The sequence below is a fragment of the Piliocolobus tephrosceles genome, chromosome 1, assembly GCF_002776525.5.
Source record: "Piliocolobus tephrosceles isolate RC106 chromosome 1, ASM277652v3, whole genome shotgun sequence".
NCBI classification, from domain to species: Eukaryota; Metazoa; Chordata; class Mammalia; order Primates; family Cercopithecidae; genus Piliocolobus; species Piliocolobus tephrosceles.
The window spans coordinates 36,200,308-36,227,569 of record NC_045434.1 but is presented as its reverse complement, the minus strand read 5'-3'; the positions used below and the strand labels follow the sequence as shown (position 1 = coordinate 36,227,569).

The 27,262-nt window shown below is 36.3% G+C and overlaps 1 protein-coding gene across 6 annotated transcripts in view; it reads right to left on the bottom strand.

Annotated features, from left to right (window-relative positions):
* The window catches only part of TDRD5 (tudor domain containing 5), a 91,521-nt gene that overhangs the window by 10,307 nt on the left and 53,952 nt on the right, over positions 1 to 27,262 (bottom strand). For 4 of the 6 annotated variants that reach the window (XM_023194259.2, XM_023194258.2, XM_023194257.3 and 1 more), the window contains 5 exons: positions 26,635 to 26,835; positions 25,453 to 25,611; positions 14,938 to 15,120; positions 13,702 to 13,845; positions 8,078 to 8,276 (listed from right to left, as the gene is read on the bottom strand). In XM_023194259.2, coding sequence (XP_023050027.1) covers positions 8,078 to 8,276; positions 13,702 to 13,845; positions 14,938 to 15,120; positions 25,453 to 25,611; positions 26,635 to 26,835 — 886 coding nt within the window. Of the gene's footprint in view, positions 1 to 8,077; positions 8,277 to 13,701; positions 13,846 to 14,937; positions 15,121 to 23,291; positions 23,454 to 25,452; positions 25,612 to 26,634; positions 26,836 to 27,262 lie in introns of all 6 variants that reach the window. The other 2 variants (XM_023194255.3, XM_023194256.3) reach the window with 1 other exon arrangement.

Genomic DNA, 27,262 nt, shown 5'->3' with positions numbered 1-27,262 from the left:
AAAACCAGGATCAGAGCAGAACTAAATGAAATTGAAACAAAAAAAGTACAAAAGACAAATGAAAAACAAAGGTGGTTCTTTGAAAAGATAAAAATTGAAAGACCATTAGCGAGATTAAGAAGATAGAGGATTCAAATAAACTCAATTAGAAATGATACAGGAGATGTTACAACTGATAACACAGAAACACAAAAGATTATTCAAGGCTACTTTTAACATCTTTACACATGTAAACTAGAAAACCTAGAAGAGATGGATAAATTTCTGGAAATACACAACTGTCCGAGATTAAGCCAGGATGATACAGAATCTCTGATCAGACCAATAACACGTAGTGAGATTGAAATGGTAATAAAAAAATTGTCAACAAAAGAAGTCCAGGACCAGATGGATTCACAGCTGAATTCTATCACACATTTAAAGAAGAATTGGTACCAATCCTACTGACACTATTCCAAAAGATAAAGAGGGAATCCTCCCTAAATCATTCTATGAAGCCAGTATCACCCTAATACCAAAACCAGGAAAGGACATAACAAAAAAACTACAGACCAATATCCCTGATGAACACAGATGCAAAAATCCTCAACAAAATACTAGTGAACTGAATCCAGTAACATATTGAAAAGATAATCCACCATGGACAGAGGGGTTTCATACCAGGGATACAGTGATGGCTTAACATACCTAAGTCAATAAATGTGATACACCACATAAACAAAATTAAAAACAAAAATCACTTGATCATCTCAATAATGCAGAAAAAGCATGTGACAAAATCCAGCATCCCTGTATGATTAAACCCTCAGCAAAATCGGCATAAAGGGACATATTTTAAGGTAATAAAATCCATCTATGACAAACTCACAGCCAACATTACACTGAATGGGGAAAAGTTGAAAGCACTTCCCCTGAGAATTGGAACAAGACAAGGATACCCACTTTCACCACTTCTATTCAATGTGGTACTGGAAGTCCTAGCCAGAGCAATCAGACAAGAGAAAGAAAGAAAGGGCACCCAAATCGGTAAAGAGGAAGTCAAACTGTTACTGTTTGCTGATATGATTGTATACCTAGACAACCCTAAAGACTCATCCAAAAAGCTCCTAGAACTGGTAAATGAATTCAACAAAGTTTTGGGGTACAAAATTAATGCACACAAATCAGTAGCTCTGCTATACATCAACAGTGACCAAGCTGAGAATCAAATCAAGAACTTGTGAAAGGAAAATATCTTGGGCCTCCAAAATCACTAAGGAAAACTCAAGCTGGAAACTGCTTAGAGCAAAACTGCCTCCCATTCTACTCAAAGTCACTCCTCTGCCCACTGAGAGAGATGCATATCTGATTTGCCTCCTTTGGAAAGGCTGATCAGAAACTCGAAAGAATGTAACCGTTTGTGAATCACCTATCTGTGACCTGGAAGCTCCCTCCCTGCTTGCCTTTGCTTCAAGTTGTTCCACCTTCCAGACCAAACCAACGTACTTCTTACATATATTGATTGATGTCTCATGTCTCCCTAAATGTATAAAACCAAGCTGTGCCCTGACCACCTTGGGCACATGTCATCAGGACTTCTTGAGGCTCTGTCACAGACACATCCTCAACCTTGGCAAAATAAACTTTCTAAATTAACTGAGACCTATCTCAGATTTTCTGAGTTCACAAACTCAACCCCTTTCACAATAGCTGCAATAAAAATAGAATACTTAGGAATATAGCTAACCAAGATGTGAAGGACTTCTATATGGAGAAAACCAAAATACTGCTGAAAGAAATCATAGATGACACAAACAAATGGAAACACATCTCATGCTCGTGGATGGGTAGAATCAATATTGTGAAAATGTCCATACTGCCAAAAGCAATCCACAAGTTCAGCGCAATTCCCATCAAAATACTACCATCATTCATCGCAGAACTAGAAAAAACAATCTTAAAATTCATATGGGGCCAAAAAGAGCCCCTGTAGCCAAAACAAGACTAAGCAAAAAGAACAAATCTGGAGGCATCACATTACCTGACTTCAAACTCTTTTTTTTGGCCATAGTTACCTAAATAGCACAGTACTGCCATAAAGATAGGCACATAGACCAATGGAACAGAATAGGAAACCCCAAAACAAAGCCAAATACTTACAGCCAACTGATTTTTGACAAAGCAAACCAAAACATAAAGTGGGGAAAGGACACCCTATTCAACAAATGGTGCTGGGATAACTGGCAAGCCACATGTAGAAGAATGAAATTAGATCCTCATCTCTCACCCTATAAACCAACTCAAGATGGATCAAAGACTTAAATCTAAGACTTGAAACCTTAAAGATTCTAGAGTATAACAATGGAAAAGCACTACTAGACATTGGCTTACGCAAATAATTCATGACCAAGAACCCAGAAGCAAATGCAACAAAAACCAAGTTAAATAGATAGGGCTTAATTAAACTAAAAAGCTTCTGTACAGCAAAAGAAATAATCAGCAGCGTTAACAAGACAAACTACAGAATGGGAGAAAATCTTCACAATCTATACATCCAACAAAGGACTAATATCCAAAATCTACAAAGAACTCAGCAAGAAAAAAAGAAACAATCCCATTAAAAGTGGGCTAAGGACTTGAACAGACAATTCCCAAAGGAAGATATACAAATGGTTGACAAGCATATGGAAAAATGCTCAACATCACTAATTATCAGGGAAATGCAAATTAAAACCACAATGTGATACCACCTCACTTCTGCAAGAATAACCATAATCAAAAAATAAAAAAAAAAAAAAGATGTTGGCATGCATGTGGTGGAAAGGGAATGCTTTTATGATATTGGTGAGAATGTAAACTATTACAACCACTATGGAAAACAGTGTGGAGATTCCTTAAAGAACTAAGATCTACCATTTGATCCAGCAGTCCCACTAGTAGGGATCTACCTAAAGGAAAAGAAGTCATTATACGAAAAAGATACTTGCACACACGTTTATAGCAGCACAGTTTTTAATGGTAAAAACATGGAACTAGCTCAAATGCCCATCAATCAACGAGTGGATAAAGAAAATATGATATATATGTGTGTGTATATATGTGTGTGTTGTGTGTCTGTGTGTGTGTGTGTGTGTATAGAATACTTCTCAGCCATAAAAAGGAATGGAATAATGGCATACACAGCAACCTGGATGGAATTTGAGACTATTATTCTAAGTGAAGTAATTCAGGAATGGAAAACCAAACATCATATGTTCTTAGTCATAGGTGGGAGCTAAGCTATGAGGATGCAAAGGCATAAAAATGATACATTGGATTTTGGGGACTCAAGGGAAAGGGTGGAGGTGTTGAGGGATAAAAAACTACACATTGGGTACAGTGTATAGCACTCACATGATGAGAGCACCAAAATCTCAGAAATCATCACTAAAGAACTTATTCAAGTAACCAAACACCACCTGTTCCCCAAAAACATACTGAAGTAAAACAATTTAAAAAAATTTTTAAATCATATAATTTATCCTAGGTTTTTACAAAATATTTTATGAAAATTATACATAAGAAGTACAGTATAACTGAACAACTTACATTCTAATTAAAATTTTGTTGCAGGACAAAAAATGTAGTATGTGGATAGACTTAATATTGTTAAGATGAGAATTCTCCTCAAATTGATCTACAAACTTAAAAAATCAGATCAAAATCTTAGCAGACTTTGTGTAGACATTGACAAGCTAATTCTAAAATTTATGTGAAAATCAAAGGACCTATAATAGCACAACAACCTGGGAAAAAGAAAGTTGGAGGACTAACATTATATGATTTCAATACTTATTATAAAGCCATGGTAATTAAGACAGCAATATAAAGACAGACATATAGACCAAGAGTACAAAATGGAAATTTTAGAAACAGATGCTCACAAATATAGTATATTGACTTTTGGCAAAGGTATCAAGGCAATTTACTGGAGATAGTCTTTTCCACAAATGGTGCTGGAACAACTGGACATTCAGATGCAAACAAAATAAACATTGATCCTCACATCATACCCTATACAAATATTAACTTGAATTGGATCTTAGACTTTAAACATTTTATAAGAAAATATAGAAGAAAATCTTAGTTATTTGAGTTAAAGATTTCTAAACAAGATACACAAAGCTCAAATTGTAAAGAGAAAAAGAATCACTAAACTGGACTTGAAAACTTTTGCTCTTCCAAAGACACTAAAAGGCAAGACACAGACTGGAGGAATATTTATACCTGATAAAGAATGTGTGTGCAGAATAAAGAACTTCTACAAGTAGGTAAGAAGATAACCCAATTTAAAAAGTGAATAAGTACTTGAACAGGCACTTAGCTAAAGAAGATATATGAATGGCAAATAAGGACACGAAAAAGATGGTAAACATCATGGTAAACAGGAAAATGCAAATTAAAACTACAATAATATACCACTACACACCCAACAGACTGGCAAAATTTAAAAAGATCGACAGTAAAAAAAAAAGCAGGGGTTGCAATCCTAGTCTCTGATAAAACAGACTTTAAACCAACAAAGATCAAAAGAGACAAAGAAGGCCATCACATAATGGTAAAGGGATCAATTCAGCAAGAAGAGCTAACTATCCTAAATATATATGCCCCCAATACCAGATTCATAAAGTAAGTATGAGATTCATAAAGTAAGTCCTTAGAGATCTACAAAGAGACTTAGAGTCCCACAAAATAATGGGAGACTTTAACACCCCATTGTCAACATTAGACAGATCAACGAGACAGAAAGTCAACAAGGATATCCAGGAATTGAACTCAGCTCTGCACCAAGTGGACCTAATAGACATCTACAGAACTATCCACCCCAAATCAACAAAATATACGTTCTTCTCAGCACCACATCACACTTATTCTAAAACTGACCACATAATTGGAAGTAAAGCACTCCTCAGCAAATGTACAAGAACAGAAATTACAACAAACTGTCTCTCAGACTACAGTGCAATCAAACTAGAACTCAGGATTAAGAAACTCACTCAAAACCGCTCAACTACATGGAAACTGAACAACCTGCTCCTGAATGACTACTGGGTACATAACAAAATGAAGGCAGAAATAAAGATGTTCTTTGAAACCAATGAGAACAAAGACACAACATACCAGAATCTCTGGGACGCATTTAAAGCAATGTGTAGAGAGAAATTTATAGCACTAAATGCCCACAAGAGAAAGCAGGAAAGATCTAAAATTGACACCCTAACATCACAATTAAAAGAACTAGAGAAGCAAGAGCAAACACATTCAAAAGCTAGCAGAAGGCAAGAAATAACTAAGATCAGAGCAGAACTGAAGGAGATAGAGACACAAAAAACCCTTCAAAAAATCAATGAATCCAGGAGCTGATTTTTTGAAAAGATCAACAAAATCGATAGACCGCTAGCAAGACTAATAAAGAAGAAAAGAGAGAAGAATCAAATAGACGCAATCAAATAGACAAACAAATGGAAGAACATTCCATGCTCATGGACAGGAAGAATCAATATTGTGAAAATGGCCATACTGCCCAAGGTAATTTATAGATTCAATGCCATCCCCATCAAGCTGCCAATGACTTTCTTCACAGAATTGGAAAAAACTACTTTAAAGTTCATATGGAACCAAAAAAGAGCCCACAGTGCCAAGACAATTCTAAGCAAAAAGAACAAAGCTGGAGGTACCATGCTACCTGACTATACTATCTATACTACAAGGCTACAGTAACCAAAACAGCATGGTACTGGTACCAAAACAGAGGTATAGAGCAATGGAACAACAGAATAGAGCCCTCAGAAATAATACCACACATCCACAACCATCGGGTCTTTGACAAACCTGACAAAAACAAGAAATGGGGAAAGGTTTCCCTAATTAATAAATGGTGCTGAGAAAACTGGCTAGCCATATGTAGAAAGCTGAAACTGGATCCCTTCCTTACACCTTATACAAAAATTAATTCAAGATGGATTAATGACTTAAATGTTAGACCTAAAACCGTAAAACCCCTAGAAGAAAACCTAGGCAATACCATTCAGGCCATTGGCATAGGCAAGGACTTCATGACTAAGACATTTATGCAGCCAACAGACACATGAAAAAATGCTCATCATCACTGGTCATCAGAGAAATGCAAATCAAAACCACAATGAGATACCATCTCACACCAGTTAGAATGGTGATCATTAAAAAGTCAGGAAACAACAGGTGCTGGAGAGGATGTGGAGAAATATGAACACTTTTACACTGTTGGTGGGACTGTAAACTAGTTCAACCACTGTGGAAGACAGTGTGGCGATTCCTCAAGGCTCTAGAATTAGAAATACCATTTGACCCAGCCATCCCATTACTGGGCATATACCCAAAGGATTATAAACCATGCTATTATAAAGACACATGCATATGTATGTTTACTGCGGCACTATTCACAACAGCAAAGACTTGGAACCATCCCAAATGTCCATCAATGATAGACTGGATTAAGAAAATGTGGCACATATACACCATGGAATACTATGCAGCCATAAAAAGGGATGAGTTCGTATCCTTTGTAGGGACATGGATGAAGCTGGAAACCATCATTCTCAGCAAACTACTGCAAGGACAGAAAACCAAACACTGCATCTTCTCACTCATAGGTGCAAACTGAACAATGAGAACACTTGGACACAGGGCAGGGAACATCACACACTGGGGCCTGTCGTGGGGTGGGGAGAGGGGGGAGGGATAGCATTAGAAGATATACCTAATGTAAATGATGAGTTAACGGGTGCAGCACACCAACATGGCACATGTATACATACGTAACAAACCTGCACCTTGTGCACATGTACCCTAGAACTTAAAAGTATAATTAAAAAAACCAAATATGTGAAAATTTAAAAAAAAAATCAACAGTAACATCTGTTGGCAAGGATGTGGAGTGCTTGAAACTTTTATTCCTTGCTGGTGGGATTGCAAATTGGTGCAATCACTTTAGAAAACATTGTGGCAGCTTCTTAAAAAGTTAAACATGCAGTTACTGTATGACCTAGCAAATCCACTCCTATGTGTGTGTATGTATATATAAGTTTTTTTTTTTTTTTTTGAGACGGAGTTTCACTCTGTCACCCAGGCTGGAGTGTAGTCATACAATCTCGCCTCACTGCAACCTCTGCCACCCAGGTTCAAGCAATTCTCCTGCCTCAGCCTCTGCCAAGTAGCTGGGATTACAGGCTCCTGACATCATGTCCAGCTAATTTTTGTATTTTTAGTAGAGATGGGGTTTCACCATCTTGGCCAGGCTGGTCTTGAACTCCTGACCTCGTGATCCACCTGCCTCAGCCTCCCAAAGTGCTGGGATTACAGGCGTGAGCCACCGTGCCCGGCCTTCTATGTATATATTTAATAGAAATAAAAACATACTTCTACACAAAGAGCTGTGTGCAAATGTTCATGGCAGCTTTATTCATAATGGTCAAATTCTGGAAACAACATAGGTGTCCATTAACTGGTAAACAGGTAAATTGTGGTATATCCATGTAACTGAATACTATTCAGCAAATAAATAGGAACAACTTTCTGATACTGGCACAACATAAATGAAACTCTAAAATATTACGGTAAGTGAAAGAAGCCAGCCAGACATAAAAACTATGTATTATTCCATTTATATGAAATTCTAGAAAAAGGAAAGTGACATGCCAGAAGCCAGCAAGCAGGCAATGGGACTGCAAAGGGGCACAAGGAAACTTTTCAGGCTGATGGAAATGTTATCATGATTATGGCTGTGATGACAAGACTATCCACTTGTCAAAACTCAAAGAACTATACACTTGACAGCCAGAAAATTTTACTCTATACAAATAGGACCCCCCACCCCCCAAAAAAAAGTGAAGAAAAAAAGAAGAGTGGCAAAGTTAAAGGAACAACTGAGCCCAAACATAAAACAAGGACTTAACACAAATGCTAGGGTCAGTAATGTTTCAAGATGTATTTTGCAAGGGATAAATGAAGGTTTTTTTGGCAACATGGCAAACCATCATGTTTGTCAACTGTGAGCATGCACAAGTACACACAAACATACCAGAACCAGAGGGCTTTTCTGCAGAATCATCCACTGCAGGAGTTGAACGGGGTACTGCTGTGGAAAGCTGAATTTGCTTTGGCTGAGTCTGACTGTTGGGTTCAGACTGGCTCTGGTCCTCTGACTGGGTGAGAGAGGTATAGAATTCTTCCAATTTGGGCAGTGTGGAAGAATCTGAAGAACCATTTATGTCTAGTTGCTGCAGAATGGGAAAAATGGGGCAAAAGCATGAAAAATGTTATAAGAAGAATTAAGCCCTATTTCCTTACTTATAAGCAAAATACAAATATTTCCATATTATAATTAATAAATAAAATTACCCACTTTCAAGAACCTAGATACTCTCTAGAAAAAGCGAGTCCGTCTCTATCTTAATGAACATCAATTCAATTCAAGAAACATTTATGGAACACATCTATGGTGCCCATAAGCAAACAGGGCACCGAGTGCTACCATACACAGGCTGGGAAAGGGGGGCAGGGCACGAGAGAAGTGACGTTCACTGAGCACCCCGTGTCAGGCACGGTGCTAGCTTATCTGCATGTGTTTCTTCATTTGAACATCAGAACAGGGTTCCTAGGTAGGTGCTACTACGTCTTCTTTCACTTAGCATAAGGCTTTTACAGAGTGGTTAACTTATCCAACGTCCATCAGTAAATGGCAGGGTGTAGATCTGAACTGAGGCCAGTTTATGTTCTCTGTGCTCTAACATGCCACCTCCCCGTCAGACAGGATCCCCATCCCTAATGGGCACTCAGTCCTCAGTCAGGGAAATAGTGTGTGTGCAGCTAGCCATGAAAGGAGGCAAGAGCTGCATGCTCCTCAGAAGGGACAAAAAGGCCGGGGTTTGAGAGAAAAAGATGAACTTCCAAACTGAGACTGAACTTGAGCTTAAGTGAAGCCAAATTTTAACCATTATGAAACAGACCCCATTTCCTACCATATAGTCATTGCTGAAGTAAGTATACTCTATGGTTATTTAATAGCATTCATCTTTGGTGATGTCAACTGACATTAACCTGAGTAAAAAGGATCCCATCAGATCAAGCTGTAACAAACTGAACTAAGTGGTTTATCATCTGGGATCTGCCTAGAGCAAACTGAAACAAAAAATGTACAAACAGATGCAGGCTTGTTTTTCTGGCTCATATGCATCACACATTTAATATCAGCAAATGTTCCTTCTGTGGCAAAAATCTATAGCAGCTCACTTTTAAAGACGGCTGGCATGAATGTGGCTTATGTAATTATATAATATACAAATGCCTGTGTGTATAACTTTTTTTGGTTGCAAAAAAGAAATTCTAAAACTCCAGATAGCTATACTGGGCAAAACAGTATGTTATTTCAGGAAACCAAAGATCTGGACTCAAATTTTTGCATAGTTTATGCAATTCACATGTGTACTTGAGCTACCTTTTATCTTCATTTAAAATGAGGCTGAGAATCAGTGAATTCTTTCAATAAACTACAATAATAATTAAGTAAATCAATATTTATTAATATAAATTTTTTAAGCTGGGGAGATTACTAGTTCAAATCAGTCTTTGCAGGTGGGCAAACTCAGAGCACAAAAGGTAACTTGTTTAAACTTACTAGCCAGGGGTAAAGACTAGGCCCTAGATTATAGCACTCACAGAACAGTACTTTTTACATCATGCCCTACTGCCTATGTTTTGCTGTGTAATAGATAATACAGAGAAACATTTTTAAACAGCTATATCTTCTTTCTTGACAAATACGATTTAAGAAAGATGCACTGTTGACACATATTTAAATGCATCCTGATAGCTTTCACTCTGAATTTCACTCTAAATTTGTATGACATTTGAAAGCAAGTATGTATAGTAAATTTAAGCAATTAGTTGACAATAAGTCTTTCCCTTCTAAGAGTAATCTAGAGCCTTACTCCTCAAAAGTGGTGTTCACTCAGCAACATCAGCATTAGTTGGAAGCCTGCTAGACATGAAAAGCTTTGATCCCTACCCCAGATATGCTGGATAAGAATCTGCATTTTAACAAGATTCCCAGGTGACCTGTTTGCACATTATAGTTTGAGAAGCACTGCTTTACCATATTTATTCTTCTGTAGTTATAAACGACTGATTCCCTCACAGTTGTTTGGAAATATACCATGATGGAACTACACATTAGTCTCAACAAACATGTTCATGATTTATGAAACATGTTTCATAACATGAAGAAATGCCCCAAATCACTTCACATCCACTAGAATGGCTATAATAAAAAAGACAGATGATTATAATCATTGGCAAGAACAGCAAGTGTTGACATGGACAAACTGGAGTACTCTTAAATTGCTGGTAGGAATGTAAAATGGCACCGCTGCTCTGGAAAATATCCTGGTAGTTCCTCAAAATGTTAAACATAGGGTTACCATATGTTTATCTAGTTACATACCAAAATAAATGATAACATGGCAAGGAGTAAGAAAATGGCATAGGGCAGAACTGTGGGAGACATCACAGGGAGCAAGCCTAGAAAGTACGTTGGGAGGTGGGGGAAAAAAGATCACGGCATCACAAAAGCCAAAGGAAGATTATGTTTCAAGAAGGAATGCAAGGTTACTTTCAAATATTGCTGAGCAATCAGGTACTGTAAGGTTAAAACATGTCCACCTAATTTAGCAACATGGGAATAGATGGTGACTTGAAGGATAATCACTGTAGTATTGCTGACAGTCACACGAAATCTTAAAAACAAGATATTCATCAGAACTATTTAAATCAGCATGGCATATCCATACTCTGCCAGAGTTTAAAGCAATGAGGTAGGTTTGTAAGTACTCATATGGAAAGGTGCTGAATTGTACGTATATTATGTTCTCATGTATGTGTTTAGTTTCTCGGAAGAATACACAAGAAACTGCTTATGACGGAGTTGGATTAGAAGAGGCAAGGATCTCTTATTTCCATAACTTTCAGAACTACTTGAATTTTAAAATCCTGCATATGTAGTACTTTTATAATTTTCAAAGGCAAAACATGTTTGTCTACATAGGGGATGAAAAACAAGTGTGGTAGCTAGAGAGGACTGTGGGTTTAAAAAAATTTATAATGCTTAAATTTTGTTTAGATGGAAGGTACATTAACATGTTTAAATGCTTATGAGAACACTCCAGTAGAAAGAGGTTGAAGATACAGACAGCAGGAGAGGACTATATCCTAAGCATACTTCCAGTCCCAAGCCTTTTGAATAAGGCATATTCAACCTGCATAGTAAGTACAGGTTGCTTTAGAATAGGAATAGAAAAAGGCATAGAAAAAGAAAACTTTCTTAAGAAATACACCTTAAGAAGTTCATTATGATACAGTAAAGATTTTAACATTGTCAATTCTCTTCATGGGGTATAAAGTAATAGTATAAAACTACATGACAGAAAAAGTTTGAAGACTCAGATTTCCTGATTTCAAAACTTATTAAACAGCTAGAGTAATCAAGACAATGTGACACTGGTATAGGAACAGACACATAGAGAATAGGAGAGTCCAGAAATAAACCCAATCATTTATGTCAGCTGATTTTCAATAAGCATACCAAGACAATTCATGGGGAAAGAATCATCCTTTCAACAACTAGTGCTGATACAGCTGAATGTCCACATGCAAAAGAACAAAGTTGGACCCTATCTCACACCATAACAAATTAACTCAAAACGGATCAAAACCTAAATGTAAGAGCTAAAATTATAAAATGCTTAGGTGAAAACACAGGTGTAAATCTTTGTAACTTTGGGTCAGACAATGGCTTATTAGGGGATACCAAGAGCTCAAACAACCAAATAAAAAAATCTATTGGATTTTACTTAAAAAAAAAAAAAAATACAAAAAAAAAAAAAAAAAAAAAAAAACCTTTTGTGCTGCAATGGACACCATTAAGTGAAAAAGAAAAACAGAAGAGTAGAAATTTGAAAATAATGTATCTGATAAGGGACTTGTAATATGATATTTTCTTATATCCAAATAACAAAAGACAACCTACTTTTAAAATGGGCAAAGGATCCGAATATCTTGTCAGAGAAGATAAATTGCCAATAAGCACATGAAAAGACACCCAACATCATTAGCCATCAGGGATATGGAAATAAAAACCATAATGAGACACCCTTCATATCCACTAGCATGGCCATAATCAAAAGAACAGGCAATAAGTGTTGGTGAAGATATGGAGAACTGGAACCCTCATACACGGCTGGGGGAAACATAAAATGTTGCAGCCACTTTGAAAAACAGTATGCCAGTTCCACAAAATGTTAAAAGCAGAAATACCATACGATCCAGAAACTCCACTCCTAGTTATATACCTAAGAAAAACTAAAACGTGTTCACACAAAACCTCGTATTTGAACATTCTTAGCAGCATAATAGCCAAAATGTGAAAGCAGCCCAAATTCCCACCAATTGATGAATGGATAAACAAGATGTGGTATATCATAGAAGGGAATATTATTCAGCCATAGGAAAGAATGAAGTACTGGTTCATGCCACAAGAAGGATGAATTTTGAAGACATTATTAGTGCTAGGTGAAAGAAGACAATCACAGAAAAGCACATACTGTGTGCCTTTTAACAGACAAATCTGTAGAGACAGAAAGCAGATCAGTAAGTAGCTGCCTAAGGCTGTGAGAGGAAGGGGAAGGAGTATGACTGCTAATGGTCATGGGTGGGTTTTTTTGAGAGGGTAATGAAAATATGCTAAAATAGACTGTAGTGATAGCTGCACAGCTGTGTATCCTAAAAACATTGAATTGTGCACTTTAGCAAATTATAATGGTATATCAATTATATTTCAATAAAGCTGTATTTTTAAAAAAACATGAGAAACAAAATATAAAAGCCTACTTTACCCTAAAACTAAATTCATGCATTAAGTAAGCTACATTTCTGGAAGAGACCATTCTATGAAATACAGAATGACTTTATTATTGTCATACAAAGTAACCACAGTCTGAAGGAAATGTGTCACTTAGAAGGTTCTTCTTCCCTAGATCTGCTTTTCAACAAGTCTTCTAGACTTAAGCTCTTTATTTTCAATGTAACACAAAAAGTAAAGAGGTCTGGCAGCCAAATTTCATGATTCACACAAATTGTCCTGCTGTTTTCAGGATGCTCGTAATATATTCAGGAAACCTGAAACAAACATTCTACACCAGGATTGCTGCTTTCTGCCAAAGCAATGTGAAAGAAGAAACTAGTCTATATTACGCAACAGACACAGAGTTTAAAATTATGACTAAGTTATAGGAAAATCCCAATTTTCTCTATCTCTAAGAGAGGTTTAATCATTTTAAAAATTCTAGGCTCAGGATTCTCTTCTGAAGCAAAAAGGAATTACGTTTTCATTTTTTAAATCATCCTATATTTTATGTATATGTATTCTACAACCGCCGAGAGAGGTCATTAACCACAACTATTCTGGGGTGCAAATCCATTCATAACTCTGGTACAAAGCCCAAAAAGTCAAATTTATCAACAGTAATAGCTACAGCAACCTGTTAAGAGATAGGCAATATCAAACTATGTAAATTGAGACAATTTTGCTTTCTAAAAATGAAAGGACTTCCTTATGCAAACCTGTCCCAATAACCTGCATTAGACATTTACCTTTTGAGTCCTGTTTGTGCCAGTATTTTTTTGCTGAGCACCCAGTACTTCTGGTTTATGAACTTCTACTTTCGTTCCATTTACAAGGCCTGAAGGCTGCCAAGAATCATCCCATGTATCTTTGGGGATAGAAAAACACCAGTCCTATAATGAAAAAATGGCAACATAAACTGAGATAAAGTGCCCATGATCCAAAAAGAGGATAACTTGGGCAGGATAAATGCAAGAAAGCAACACATATTAAACCAAGAGGTATTTATTAACTTTCTATATCAGTGTGACTTTCCTCCTTGCTCTATTGGTCCATACCCAGTATCTTGAACTCTGAACACATGGATCTCAAAAATAAATAAAACTCTTTTTGTAGTGTTTTCTTTAATATCTTTTTCATGGCCAGATGATTTTTTTCATGATCATCTAGTATTTAAATAGGACAAACAGGAAGGAGCAACATAATTTCAGATACTATTATAGCCAGTGGGAAATAAATTATATATATATATAGTTAGACCTAATATTAGCAAATATGCTGACTCCAGAAATCCAGAGGTTATATTACAAGGCTAAAGCAACAAAAGTAAAATTAGAGAAAATGGTTTCTTTAACTTATTTATAGATCCTAAGGGCCTTGACTAGGGGCCAATTATAAAATAAAAATCACAATGATATGTGGGCAGACATGCAATGATAAAAGGGCAGATATGCAAAAATTGGTCTATGGTTTATTGTCCCATGATGAAACCTCTGTCCCTCTACATGCCACTACCATTTTTTAAAATCATGTATTCTTTGAATTATGGTCTGATAAATACTTTTGAATTCCAGAATATATAGATTTCTTGAGACCTAGACAATTAAATTTAAATTTCCTTTTCTCAGTACTGATTTGCTTTCTTTTCCTTTTTTTATTTTTTATATTTTTTTAGAGATACGGTCTTATTCTGTCACCCAAGCTGGTGGAATGTAGCGATATGATCTTGGCTCATTGCAACCTCCAGCTCCCAGGCTCAAGCACTGATCCTCCCACCTCAACCTCCCAAGTAGCTGGGAGCACAGGTGCACACCACCACACCTGGCTATTTTTAGTAGAGACAGGGTCTCACCATGTTGCCCAGGCTGGTCATGAACTCCTGAGCTCAAGTGATCCACCTGCCTTGGCCTCCCCAACTGCTAGGATTACAGGCTTGAGCTGCATTGCCCAGCCTGATTTGCTTTCTATTTTTCCTAGGATCTAACCTTCTGTGGCATCTCTTTACATGATGAATACTGATTCTTTCCACCAACGCTTGCAGTAAATAGATGGGAGGCAGCATCACCTCCTTTTCCCATCTTAGCCTGTAGAGGTAACCAGTTCTCATCCCAAATATCATCACCTATGGTCACTGACTCCAGGCATGGCATTCCAGTGGGGATCTCATCCTAAAATGTAACAGAAGACAAAGAAAAACTATCATTTATAGTTCATATTTGAGCATATAAAATTCAGGTTTTATAGTTTTTTCCTGACTCCAAGTAAAGATGACAGTTTGAATTCACAATTTATTACTTTCCCTTCTGAAATGCTACCAAAATAATAAAGAGATTTAGGATATAATTTTTAGAGTCAAAGAGAACAGAAGAGGAGAAAACACCATCTACTTTCTGGGTACAGGAAAGCAGACAAGTGACAACTGATTAAGCAGTCCTAAGAAAGTGGAATCCTGAGTTTGTAGTGAAAAAATTGAGAAGCAACCCAAATCTATACAATATATACCTTAAAAACTCAGAAATGTGTACTAAAAGGTTTTTGGAATTGAGGGTGTAAAATGGGAATGAAAAAAGTGCACTGGCTGAAAGTCTGTGTAAGTAGGACTTAGATCTCCAGATACTCTCCCTTATTCCAAGGACTCAGGCAACTACATCTCCTTTATCTGCCAGAAAACCAGAAATATTCTGGAGAGTAAAACTGAAGATGGAGCAATCATAATAAAAAATTATTAAGGAAATAAATGAAGGTTTTTATAATGAATATTGAGATCCCTGGCCCTCTTTTCAACAGCAGAACAGAAATGAAAGAATGCATGAACTTGAAGACAGATCCATAATCAGCCTTCTCACAGCCCCGGCGGCCCTCTCACAGCCCCAGTCCTGTCGGGATGTCGGGACTGTGGGAAGTCCCTCCGAGAGCCCCATCGGGGGACTCTGCCGGCCTCCTTTGCCGGAGGCCGACAGACTTCACCCCCACACCTTAGGTTACCAAAATAAACTTGCAGTTTTGCTCCTACACTTGCCTACCCGCTGGTTCTTTTGTGCCCGCTGGGCTGGTCTTAGAAAAACAAGACAGATGGTGCCGAACCCGGGAGGAGACCCCTCCTCAGGGCCCCCAGGGTCCGGGGAGCCTCCTCCTCCTCGTTCCACGCCCCCGACGGACCAGGACCTGAGACCCGCTTCGCTCACTCTCACGGCCTCTCTGGGGTAAGTGCCCTTGTCTCCTCTTTACCTCCCTCGGCCAGAAATCCTGCGTGGGTCCGAGGTCCATTTGGAGCCACCAAGTGGACAAAAGAGAAAAAAATATTGGGGAAAAAAACCAAAAAACAACCAAACAAAAAACCCAAAATAGAGCCTCAGGAACTGTGGAACAATACCAAAAGATTTAACATATGTGTCATCAGAGTCTCACAAAGAAAACAGAAAGAGTATAATGCAGAAAAATAATTTGAAGAAGTGTGGGCTGAAAAACATCCAAAATTTGGTGAAAGACATAAATCTACAGCTTCAAGAAGTTCACCAAAACCCAAACTGGATATCCAAACCTAAAGAAATCCATGCCTAGACAGGTTCTACTCAAGTTGCTGAAAACTAAAGACAAAGAACTGTCTTGAATGTAGCCAAAGAAAAATAACATATTACTTATAAAGGAAGAACAATTTCAATTACTGCGGATTTCGCATCAGAAACCATGAAGGGCAAAAAGAAGAAGAATGAAACTGTTAAAGTGCTAAAAGAGAAGAAATGGGAACCCAAGTTTCTATATACAGCCAAAATATCCTTCAAGAATGAAGTAATATATTCTCAATAAAGAAAACAGAGATTTCATGGTCAGCATACCTACTCTAAAATAATTGTTAAAGGAAGTTCTTTGAAGAGAAAGGAGATATCAGAAGCAAACTTGGAATATCAGAAAAAGAGAGATCAACAGAAATGATAAATATCTGGGTATATATAATAGACTATTCTGTTGAACTTTGAAAGAATATTCTTAGAAGAATATTCTTGAAGATGGAAAGCAAAAATTATAACATCATAAATTGTACGTAGGTGTAATATATAAGACAAGGATGGCATAAAGGAAAATGGAAGGGGTAAAAAGACCTAAATAGTAGAGTAAGATACTGACATTCCAAAGTGGTAAAATGCTGACTAAGTACACTGTAAAAGTCAAGAATGACAACTGTAATTCCTAGAGCAACCACTAAAAACACTGTACAAATAAATATAATAAAAACATAGTACTTTGGGAAGCCAAGGCGGGCAGATCATGAAGTCAGGAGATCGAGACCATCCTGGCTAACATGGTGAAACCCCATCTCTACTGAAAATACAAAAAAATTAGCTGGGCATGGTGGTGGGCACCTGTAGTCCCAGCTACTCAGAAGGCTGAGGCAGGAGAATGGCATGAACCTGAGAGGTGGAGCTTGCAGTGAGCCAAGATCGTGCCACTGCACTCCAGCCTGGGCAACAGAGCAAGACTCCATCTCAAATAAATAAACAAACAAATAACCATAGTCAATAAAATGGAATACTAAAAAAATGTTCAAATAACTGATGAGAAAGAGGAGGCAGATGAATGAAAATCAGGGGAACAAACAGAAAAATAAAATGACAGATCTAAAATAAAAACATATATATAACCACATTAAACATAAATGGTCCAAACCATACGAATTAAAATTCAGATTGTCAGAGTGGATTAAAAAATAATCAAACTAGGCCAAGCACAGTGGCTCAAGCCTGTAATCCCAGCACCTCGGGAGGCCAAGGTGGGCAGATCATCTGAGGTCGGGAGTTCGAGACCAGCCTGACCAACATGGAACAATCCCATCTCTACTAAAAATACAAAATTAGCGGGGCATGGGGTGCATGCCTGTAATCCCAGATACTCAGGAGGCTGAGGCAGGAGAATAGTTTGAACCCGAGAGGCAGAGGCTGTGGTAAGCCGAGATCATGCCATTGCACTCCAGCCTGGGAAACAAGAGTAAAACTCTGTCTCAAAAAAATAAAATAAAATAAAATAAATAAATAAATAAATAAATAAATAAATAAATAATCAAACTATATGCTGTCTCAAGAAACTTACTTCAAATATGATGACACAGGTAGGTTAGAAGGATGGAAAAAAATATACCAGGCAAACACACACACACACACATACATGGAAACTGGAATGGCTATGTTGATATCAGATTATGCAGACTTCAGGGCAAAAAAAAGTAATTGTGAATAAAGAAAGACATTTCATAATGATAAAAGGGTCAATTCATCAAGACATAAGAATCCTAAATGGATAACACCTAACAATAGAACTTCAAAATGCACAATAAAAAAACTGATAGAATGAAAGGAGAAATAGACAAAATCCAAGATTATATTTATAGACTTCACTGTTCTTCTCAGTAATCGACAAAATTGGTAGACAGCAAGGAGCAGAAGAACTGAACAATACAACCAGTCAACTGGATCTGACATTTATAGAAACTCCACCCAAAAACAGAATACACGTTTTTTTTAAAGACACATGGACATTTACCAAGCTAGACCACATCCTGTTGACAAAACAAACCTTAACGAATTTAAAGAACTGAAATCATACTAAGTATGTTCTAAGACCATATTATACTGGAAAGAAATAACAGAAGTTAACATGAAAATTTCCGCACACCTGAAAATTAAACAACACACTTCCAAATAATTCATGGATCAAAGATAGTATCTCAAAATAAATTATAAAATATTTGAACTAAAAGAAAATGAAAATACAATATGTTCAAATTTGTGAAATGCAGCTAAAGTGATATGTAGAGACTCATAGATCAATGTTTACATTAGAAAAGAAAGGTCTCAAATCAGTAAAGTAAATTTCCATCTTAAAAAAAAATAGAAAAAGAAAGCAAAAATAAACCCAAAGAAAATAAAAGAAGAAAGAAATCAATGAACTTGAAAACAGAAAGACAAGAGATAAAACCAGTGACACCAAAGCTTATTCTCTGGGAATGGAAAATTCAATGAAATGGATAAATCCCTAGCAAGACTAACAAAAAGGGGAGAAGACAAATTGCCAACATCAGGAATGTAATAGGAGATTATCACTGCAGATCCTGAAGATAACAAAAGGATAAGGGAATACTATAAACAATGTTATAGATATAGTTGACAACTTAGATGAAGTGAACCAATTCCTCATTTGATAAATGAGTCACTTCCTCAAAAACCACAAAATACCAAGACTAAGATAAAATAGCTGATTTGAATAATCCTGTATCTATTCAAGCAATTGATTTTATAATTTAAATTCTTCTGGGAAAAAGTCTCCAGGCCCAGATGGTTTTATAAGGTAATACCAAACATTTTAAAAATCAACTTCTCTCCCTGAAAAAGAACTCGATTTTATATAATTGTTTCCAGAAAATAGATGAGGGAATACTTCCAACTATCACCCTGTACAAAGTGTACGTCAATAAACAAATAAAGAAAACGTGCTACATATACACAATGTAATACTATTCAGCCTTTAAAAAGAAGGAAATCTTGTAATTTGTGACACAATAGATGAACCAGGAGGACATTATGTTACATAAAAGAAGCCAGACACAGAAAGACAAACAACACAATCTCACTTACACGTGGAGTCTAAAAAAGCAGACTGAAATAGTGGTTACCAGAGGCTAGGAGGTGGAGGGATTGGGCAGATGTTGGTCAAAAGACACAAAATTTCAGTAGACAGGAGGAGTAAGTTTAAGTGATCTGCTATACATCTTGGTAATAGTGATGTTAACTATTAACTATACAGTTAATAGTGACATAGTGACATAATGTATACTTAAAAATTGTCAGCAGAGTAGATTTTAAGTGTTTTCACCACAAAAAAATACAAATATGTGAGGTAATACATATACTAAATAGCTTGACTTATACATGCTACAATGTATACATATATTGAAACATATACACCACATATGCAATTTTACTTAATTAAAAAACTAAGAAAATAAAGATCCACACAAACAACAAAAATAAATAAAAAGGAAATACAATTCTACATAATCTTTCCCAGAAAACAGCAAAGAGGGCAACATATTCGGATTTATTTTATGAGGCCAGGCTTATCCAGTACAAAAACCAAAGACAATACAAGAAAACTACAGACCAATATCTCATGAAAACAGACATCCATTTGCATATACAAATGTAGACAACATTACTGATATAGAAAATCACAAAAGAAATCAACAAAACAACCCCTAGAATTGATTAGTGAGGTTAGGTAGTTCAGAAAAACACCAATTTCTATATACTAGCAATTAAAATACAAAAATTGGGGAAAACATTTATAATAGCTCTCAAAATAAGTGAAATACTTAGGTATAAAATTAACAGAACATGTACAGATCCTGTACACTGAAAATTATAACACTGTTGAAGAAATAAAAGAAAACCTAAATACATGGAGAGATATACCATGTTCATGGACTAAAGTATCAATTTTCCTCAAAATTATCTCTATATATAATAACTCCAATCAAAATCTCAGGTATAGACCAACTGATTCTAAAATTTATAAGGAAAGAAAAAGGAACCAAAATATTAAAAACAATTTTGAAAAAGTATAAAATAGGAGGAATCATACTACCTGATTTTTTTTTTCTTGAAACAGAGTTTCGCTCTTGTCATCCAGGCTGGAGTGCAATGGTGTGATCTCAGCTCACTGCAACCTCCCTCCGCCTTCTGGGTTCAAGTAATTCTCCTGTCTCAGCCTCCCAAGTAGCTGGGATTACAGGTGCCCACCACCACACCCGGCTAGGTTTTGTATTTTTTAGTAGAGACAGGGTTTCACTACGTTGGCCAGGCTGGTCCCGAACTCCTGACCTCAGGTAATCCCCCCACCTTGGCCTCCCAAAGTGCTAGGATTATAGGCATGAGCCACTGCGCCCAGCCCATACTACCTGATTTTAAGAGGTACTATATAAGGTTACAGTAATCAAGACAATGTGGTAGTGATGAAGAGACATACATATAGGTCACTGGAGAAGAACATAGAGTCTAGAAATAGACTTACAGAAATATAGACAATTGATTTTTGATAAGGCTTCAAAGACAATTCAATGGAGATAGGATAGCCTTCTCAACAAAGGATACTGGATCAATTGGACATCCACATGTAACAAAATGAAACCTGACCTAAATTTCACACTTTATACTAAAATTAACTCAAGATGTCTTGACACTAGAAACACTGTCCATAACAGAAAACAAGTTGATACGTTAGGTTTTTTCAAAATTAAAAACTTCTGTATGAAAGACACTATTAAGAGAACGAAAAGACAAGCTACAAGTGGGAGAATATTTTGAAAATCACATTATTTGACAAAGAACTAGTATCCCAAATACATAAAGAACTCTCAATACTCAAGAGTAAGAAAACAACCCGATCAAAAAATGGGAAAAAGACTTCAACAGAAATTTCACCAAGAATTGTGTATAGATGGCAATTAAGCACATGAAAAGATGTTCAACATCATTAATCACTCAAATTTAAAATCATGCTGTGATACTACTACACGTCTATTGGAATGGCTAAAGCAAAATTACTGACAATGTCAAGTGCTGACAAGAAAACAGAGCAACTGGAACTCATATATTGCTGGCAAAAATGCAAAATGGTATAGTCACTCTGGAAAAAAGTTTGACATACACTTATCACATGACCCAGCAATCTTACTCCCAGGTATTTACCCTAGATAAATGAAGCTTATGTTCACACAAAAACCTGTACATGAATATTTATAGCAGCTCTTGAATAAATACCCCAAACTGGAAACAACCCAAATGTCCTTCAATAGGTGAATGGGTATACAAACTGTGGTATATTTACACTATAAAATACTATTCAGCAATCAAAAAGAACATATTATTGATACATCCAAGAGCTTGGACGAATCTCAAAGGTACAGAACTATACTGAATGAAAGAAGCTAGTCTCCAAAGGTTACATACTATATGATTCTACTTATATGACAGTCCTGAAAAGGTAAAACTAGAGTGACAGAAAACAGACCCCAGACCAGTTGCTAGGGGTTAGGGATGTGGGGAGACTGTGATTACAAAGCGGTAGCACAAGGGTTATTTTAGATAATGGAGCTGTTCTGCATCCCAATCGCAGTGTTGGTTACACAAATCTACGCATTTATTAAAGTTGATAGAACAGTACACCAAAAGAGTCAATTTTACTATGTGTTAATTTATTATAAAAGGAAAGAAACATTAACATGAAAAAAAAGTTATACAAGGGAAGAAAAAGGTGTAATAGTGTACTATAATACTTGGCCAAGCCGTGAAGAGCATTTACATAGTCACAGTAATATAAATATTGAATGGTGATCTGATGGAAAGTTTGACATACTATATCAATAACATGGTAGGGGGAAGGGACAAAAACATTATGTTTGTGTGTGGTGGTGGTAAGGCAATGAAAGAGAACTAAGCCCTCATCTTTCATTGTGGCAAATCCACAGACACTTAAAACTGAAAAATCAGGAAATAACAACATGAGGATGTTATTTAATGAAAGAAACAGAAGTAAATTCCAAAAGCAGCTAAAAGAGATAAACATGGTTGCTCTGGAAAATAGGAAATACAGGGGAAGGAGTCATGGGGGATCCTAAGTTTTGTATACATGAACATTTGATTAAAATAAAAATACATCCTCCAAAAAAGTTGTAAATATTTTTCCCAATGGGTTTTTCAAGATATAATTTCTTGATACTAGTTTCTAGCCACTGTATAATTCTTGAAGACCACCCCAAGTCACAGGATATTAACTAACATATCAAAGCTAGATACCTTTTTTATGATCAAGGTTATGTTGCTACAACTTTGGTATTGGTTACTACAAACAAATTTATTTATTTATTTTATTTATTTACTTTTTTGAGGCACAGTCTCACTCTATCACCCAGGCTGGAGTGCAGTGGCACGATCTCAGCTCACTGCCACCTCCACCTCCCAGGTTCAAGCATTCTCAAGCCCCAGCCTCCTGAGTAGCTGGGATTACAGGCACATGCCATCATGGCTGGCTAATTTTTTTTGGTACATTTTGTAGAGACAGGGTTTCATCGTGTTGACCATGCTGGTCTCGAACTCCTGACCTCAAGTGATCTGCCTGCCTCAGCCTCCCAAAGTGCTGGGATTACAGGTGTGAACCATCGCACTTGGACCAAGAATTTGTAATACTAAAAGCAATGGGGTTTAAAGAGAGTTTATTCCCATCCTCTTCACTTATGAATTCAGTGTATTATATTAATTACATATTCAAAGACTATCTTTCCTTCTCCTACCTCATTTTCTTCCTTCAGATCACTCGGCTCTGGGTTGGACCACTTTGGATCTTCTTCAAAGCTCTTATTACAGGTTTTCAAAGAATCAAATTCAGAATCCTTTAATGGCTCCTTTGACTCAGATTTAAGATGACTTAAACACTTTTCATCATTAATATCTTGCTAGTAGATATGAAAGAGAATTCCTTTATTTTCAATATTAACGCTGTTTCCAAAATCTACATGCCAATACATTTTGGGGGGAAGTTTTTGCTACGGTTCACAAAAATGCTACATTATTTTATAGCTTTATCCATGATCCTAGGTCTTCCCATCCTGCTATACTAGTTCCAGCCAACGAACATTTATTGAGTCTTTATTATGAAATGTCTACAAGACAGCTCTGTGAATACAAAGATGAATGCAACAGATTCTGGCTCTAAAGGAACTAAAAAATATTGTGGAAAGACCTAGAATCAGTCTTCCAAGTCCAGCCATCACAAAGATATGACCAAAATATGACTGATAGAAGAGGACATCTGAGAAGATGCAATGAAGAAGATAACACCTAAAAGATGAGTAGGAATTCACAAGGAACTGGGTGTAGAGGTGTAGGTGTGTGTGTAGCATATGGGAGTCTTAATATGTCAAAGTACAGACTAGGGTGGAATAGTAGAGTTTTAAGCCCTTTCTCTTTTGCAGAAAAGATGGTTCTTATTTCATTTCCAGAATAAAACTATGATTATTTGAAGACACCAACAGAGTGATAGGATATTCTAAAAACATTAAAGGTTGAATTCAATTTACTATTTAAGAATGAAGAAACAGAATTCTCCTAATCCAGTAATAATGACTAAGAAAAATTCAGGCTTTGGAAAGTGTTACGGGCATACAAGCTTCATTAATTTTAACATTAACTAGAAATCTAAAAATCTTTATATTGTTTTGAACATGCAGTAGGAAACATCGGTACATAATTTTCATAATAGGTAATCTCCCAGTAGTCAAAATGGCCTTTATCTTTTCTAATAATTAGTAAATGTCTACTCAAAAAACCATCTCTATAATTTTATTTTAAAAGTCAGATATATAAAACACATTAAACAAAATAATATTTTTACATTTTATTCAAAGAAAATAAAGAGACATTGTATCAATAAAACAAAACATTTTTGGCCCTCAAATTAAAACACATCCTGTATTCTTAGCCCAGTATCTGTTGTTGTGAGGAATATAAGACTTGGAGAACATGGTTTATTTGTTCAAGAAACATTAAGTCCTCACCATATGCTTCACTTGCCTTTGACACATTGAGTATCCCTTATCCAAAATGCTTGGGACAAAAAGTGTTTCAGATTTTGGATAATTTTGGATTTTGAAACATTTGCATATACATGAGATATCCTGGGGATAACACCCAAGTCTAACGTGGAATTCATTTATGTTTCATATATACATTATATGCATAGCTTGAAGGTAATTTTATATAATACTTTAAATAATTTCGTACATGAAACAGTTTGGCTGCATTTTGACTGCAACCTGTTATACAAGTTTAGGTGTGGAACTTTCCAGTTGTGGTATCATGTCAGGACTCAAAAATTTTGAGATTTTGAAGCATTTCAGGTTTTGGGTTTGTGCATTAGAGATGTACAAGCTGTCTTTATAATGAAGATATGAAAGTACAAACCTGTTAAGTTGCTGTAAAGATTAAATTAGTTAACACGTGAATGCTTTTAACAGTGCCTGCCATGTGGTACAAGTTCAATAAATAATGCTGTTGTTCTTATTACTGTGGGCTGGAAAAAATACATAATAATATTATAATACTAATATTACTGTGAAGGGAGGAGTTGCTGAAAGTTTATAGGGAAAGTAAGAAATGAGAATACCAGAAGAACCTGTGTACTGCAGAGGGAAGAAGAATAGCATTCAGAGTCAGCGTAGTGAAGTCACAACTGCACAAAGGCAGCAATGGAATTTAGTATATAAGAGCAATTGTTCAGGAAGAAGCATGACTGAAGCAAATGTTTAAGCCAGCAAATAAAGAGACAAATTGTTCAGATCACTGTGCAAAATTTCCAAACTCCCCAAAATTTGGAAAGCCTTGGTTTCTTCATCTAAAAAAATGAGGATTACAGTAATAAAAAGAATTATAATACTATTTGCAAAAATCTCTTACCAGGATATGTAACTCACTCTCTTTTGACTGTGGACTTACCTTTCGGTCTTCATTAAAACAGTGCTGCTGGGAAGGATAACCCAGTTCTGTCAAGACAATGTCCTCTGGCCCTCCACTGGATTTCGTGTATAAAGCTAAAGGGTTGAGCTCACTGAAACCCTAAGATTAAAAAAAGAAAAGGGATGGTTTAATTTACATGACCAACAGAAAAAGAGTGAGAAAGCACTTAATAACTTTCAAATACTATGGAAGTATATTATCTTCAGAATTTTATTTTATTTATTATTTTTTCTTTTTGAGATGGAGTCTCACTCTGTTGCCCAGGGTGGAGTGCGGTGGTGTGATCTCAGCTCACTGCAACCTCTGCCTCCCAGGTTTGAGTGATTCTCCTGCCTCAGCTTCCTAAGTAGCTGGGACTACAGGCGCGTGTCACCATGCCTGGCTAATTTTTTGTATTTTTAGTGGAGACGGGGTTTCACTGTTAGCCAGGATGGTCTTGATCTCCTGACCTCCTGATCCACCCACCTTGGCCTCCCAAAGTACCGGAATTACAGGTGTAAGCCACCACGCCCAGCCTATCTTCCAAATTTTAACAGTTTAAAATGTCTCCATTATTGACAGTTTTTGCTAGTTACAAAAATTATCAACGTAACAGTGAAATAGATGCTATCAATAATTGCAAAATAGGAGTGATATTCTTCTCTAGGACAACTTCAGATAACTACTTTTTATATTATTATTATTATTATTATTATTATTATTATTATTATTATTATTATTATTATTATTTGAGACAGAGTCTCGCTCTGTTGCCCAGGCTGGAGTGCAGTGGCACCATCTTGGCTCACTGCAACCTCCACCTCCCGGGTTCAAGCAATTCTCTGCCTCAGCCTCCCAAGTAGCTGGGATTACAGGCATGAGCCACCATGCCTGGCCAGATAACTACTTTTTAAATTAATTATTTAAAATAAAAGTATTCCCATTTCAAAGGACAATTAGTCAAATGCAGTTTTTCTGTGGTCATCTGAAAATTAAGAGTGCTCTGCATTAAAAAGCCAGGAATCTCGTGGATATCTCTAATTGGTTAAAGAATAAACCAAATAAACTTCTTTATTAAATTATCTTATACCTTGACGTGAAATTAAACAAAATATATTACAAAATACATCCAGACTGCTCCACCTTAGAAGAGATATTTTCTCGGCATACAATAGCATGGCCCTCTGTTCTCAAGACATGATGGAAATAGATATCTTCGTTTGAGGATGTGTCACACAAAAAAATGTTAAGGATTCCATCTACATATTCATCCACTACCCCCACTAATGGCTTCAAACCGCACAACTTCTGGAACTGCAAAATAGCTTTCGATGTCCAGTGTTCCTGAAATATGATCAAGATATTGGATTCAGGTGATAGATCTAAACATGAATTATAATAACCATATACAACAATGAATTCTGATGAACTAGAGACTGAAGTGGAAATAAAACCATAAAAGTACTGGAATAACACATAGGAGGATATATATTATTTGGGGATGAGAAAAGTCAGAATAAAGGAAAAATGATAAAAAATGCAATTACTGAAAAAATTTAAATAATTATGCAATGTGCAACTTCCATTTTCAGAAATTGTGAGTTAGATTATTAGCCCAACCCTCCCATAGAAAACAACTAAAAATTCTAGGTAAAAGAATTATGAAATATATCCAGAAGGCATCAAAGAACTGACAAGCTTGAACAAATTATCAGGCCAAAACTGAAGGGAAAATCAGAACTACTTTTGTCTTAAGGGAACCTGCTTATCC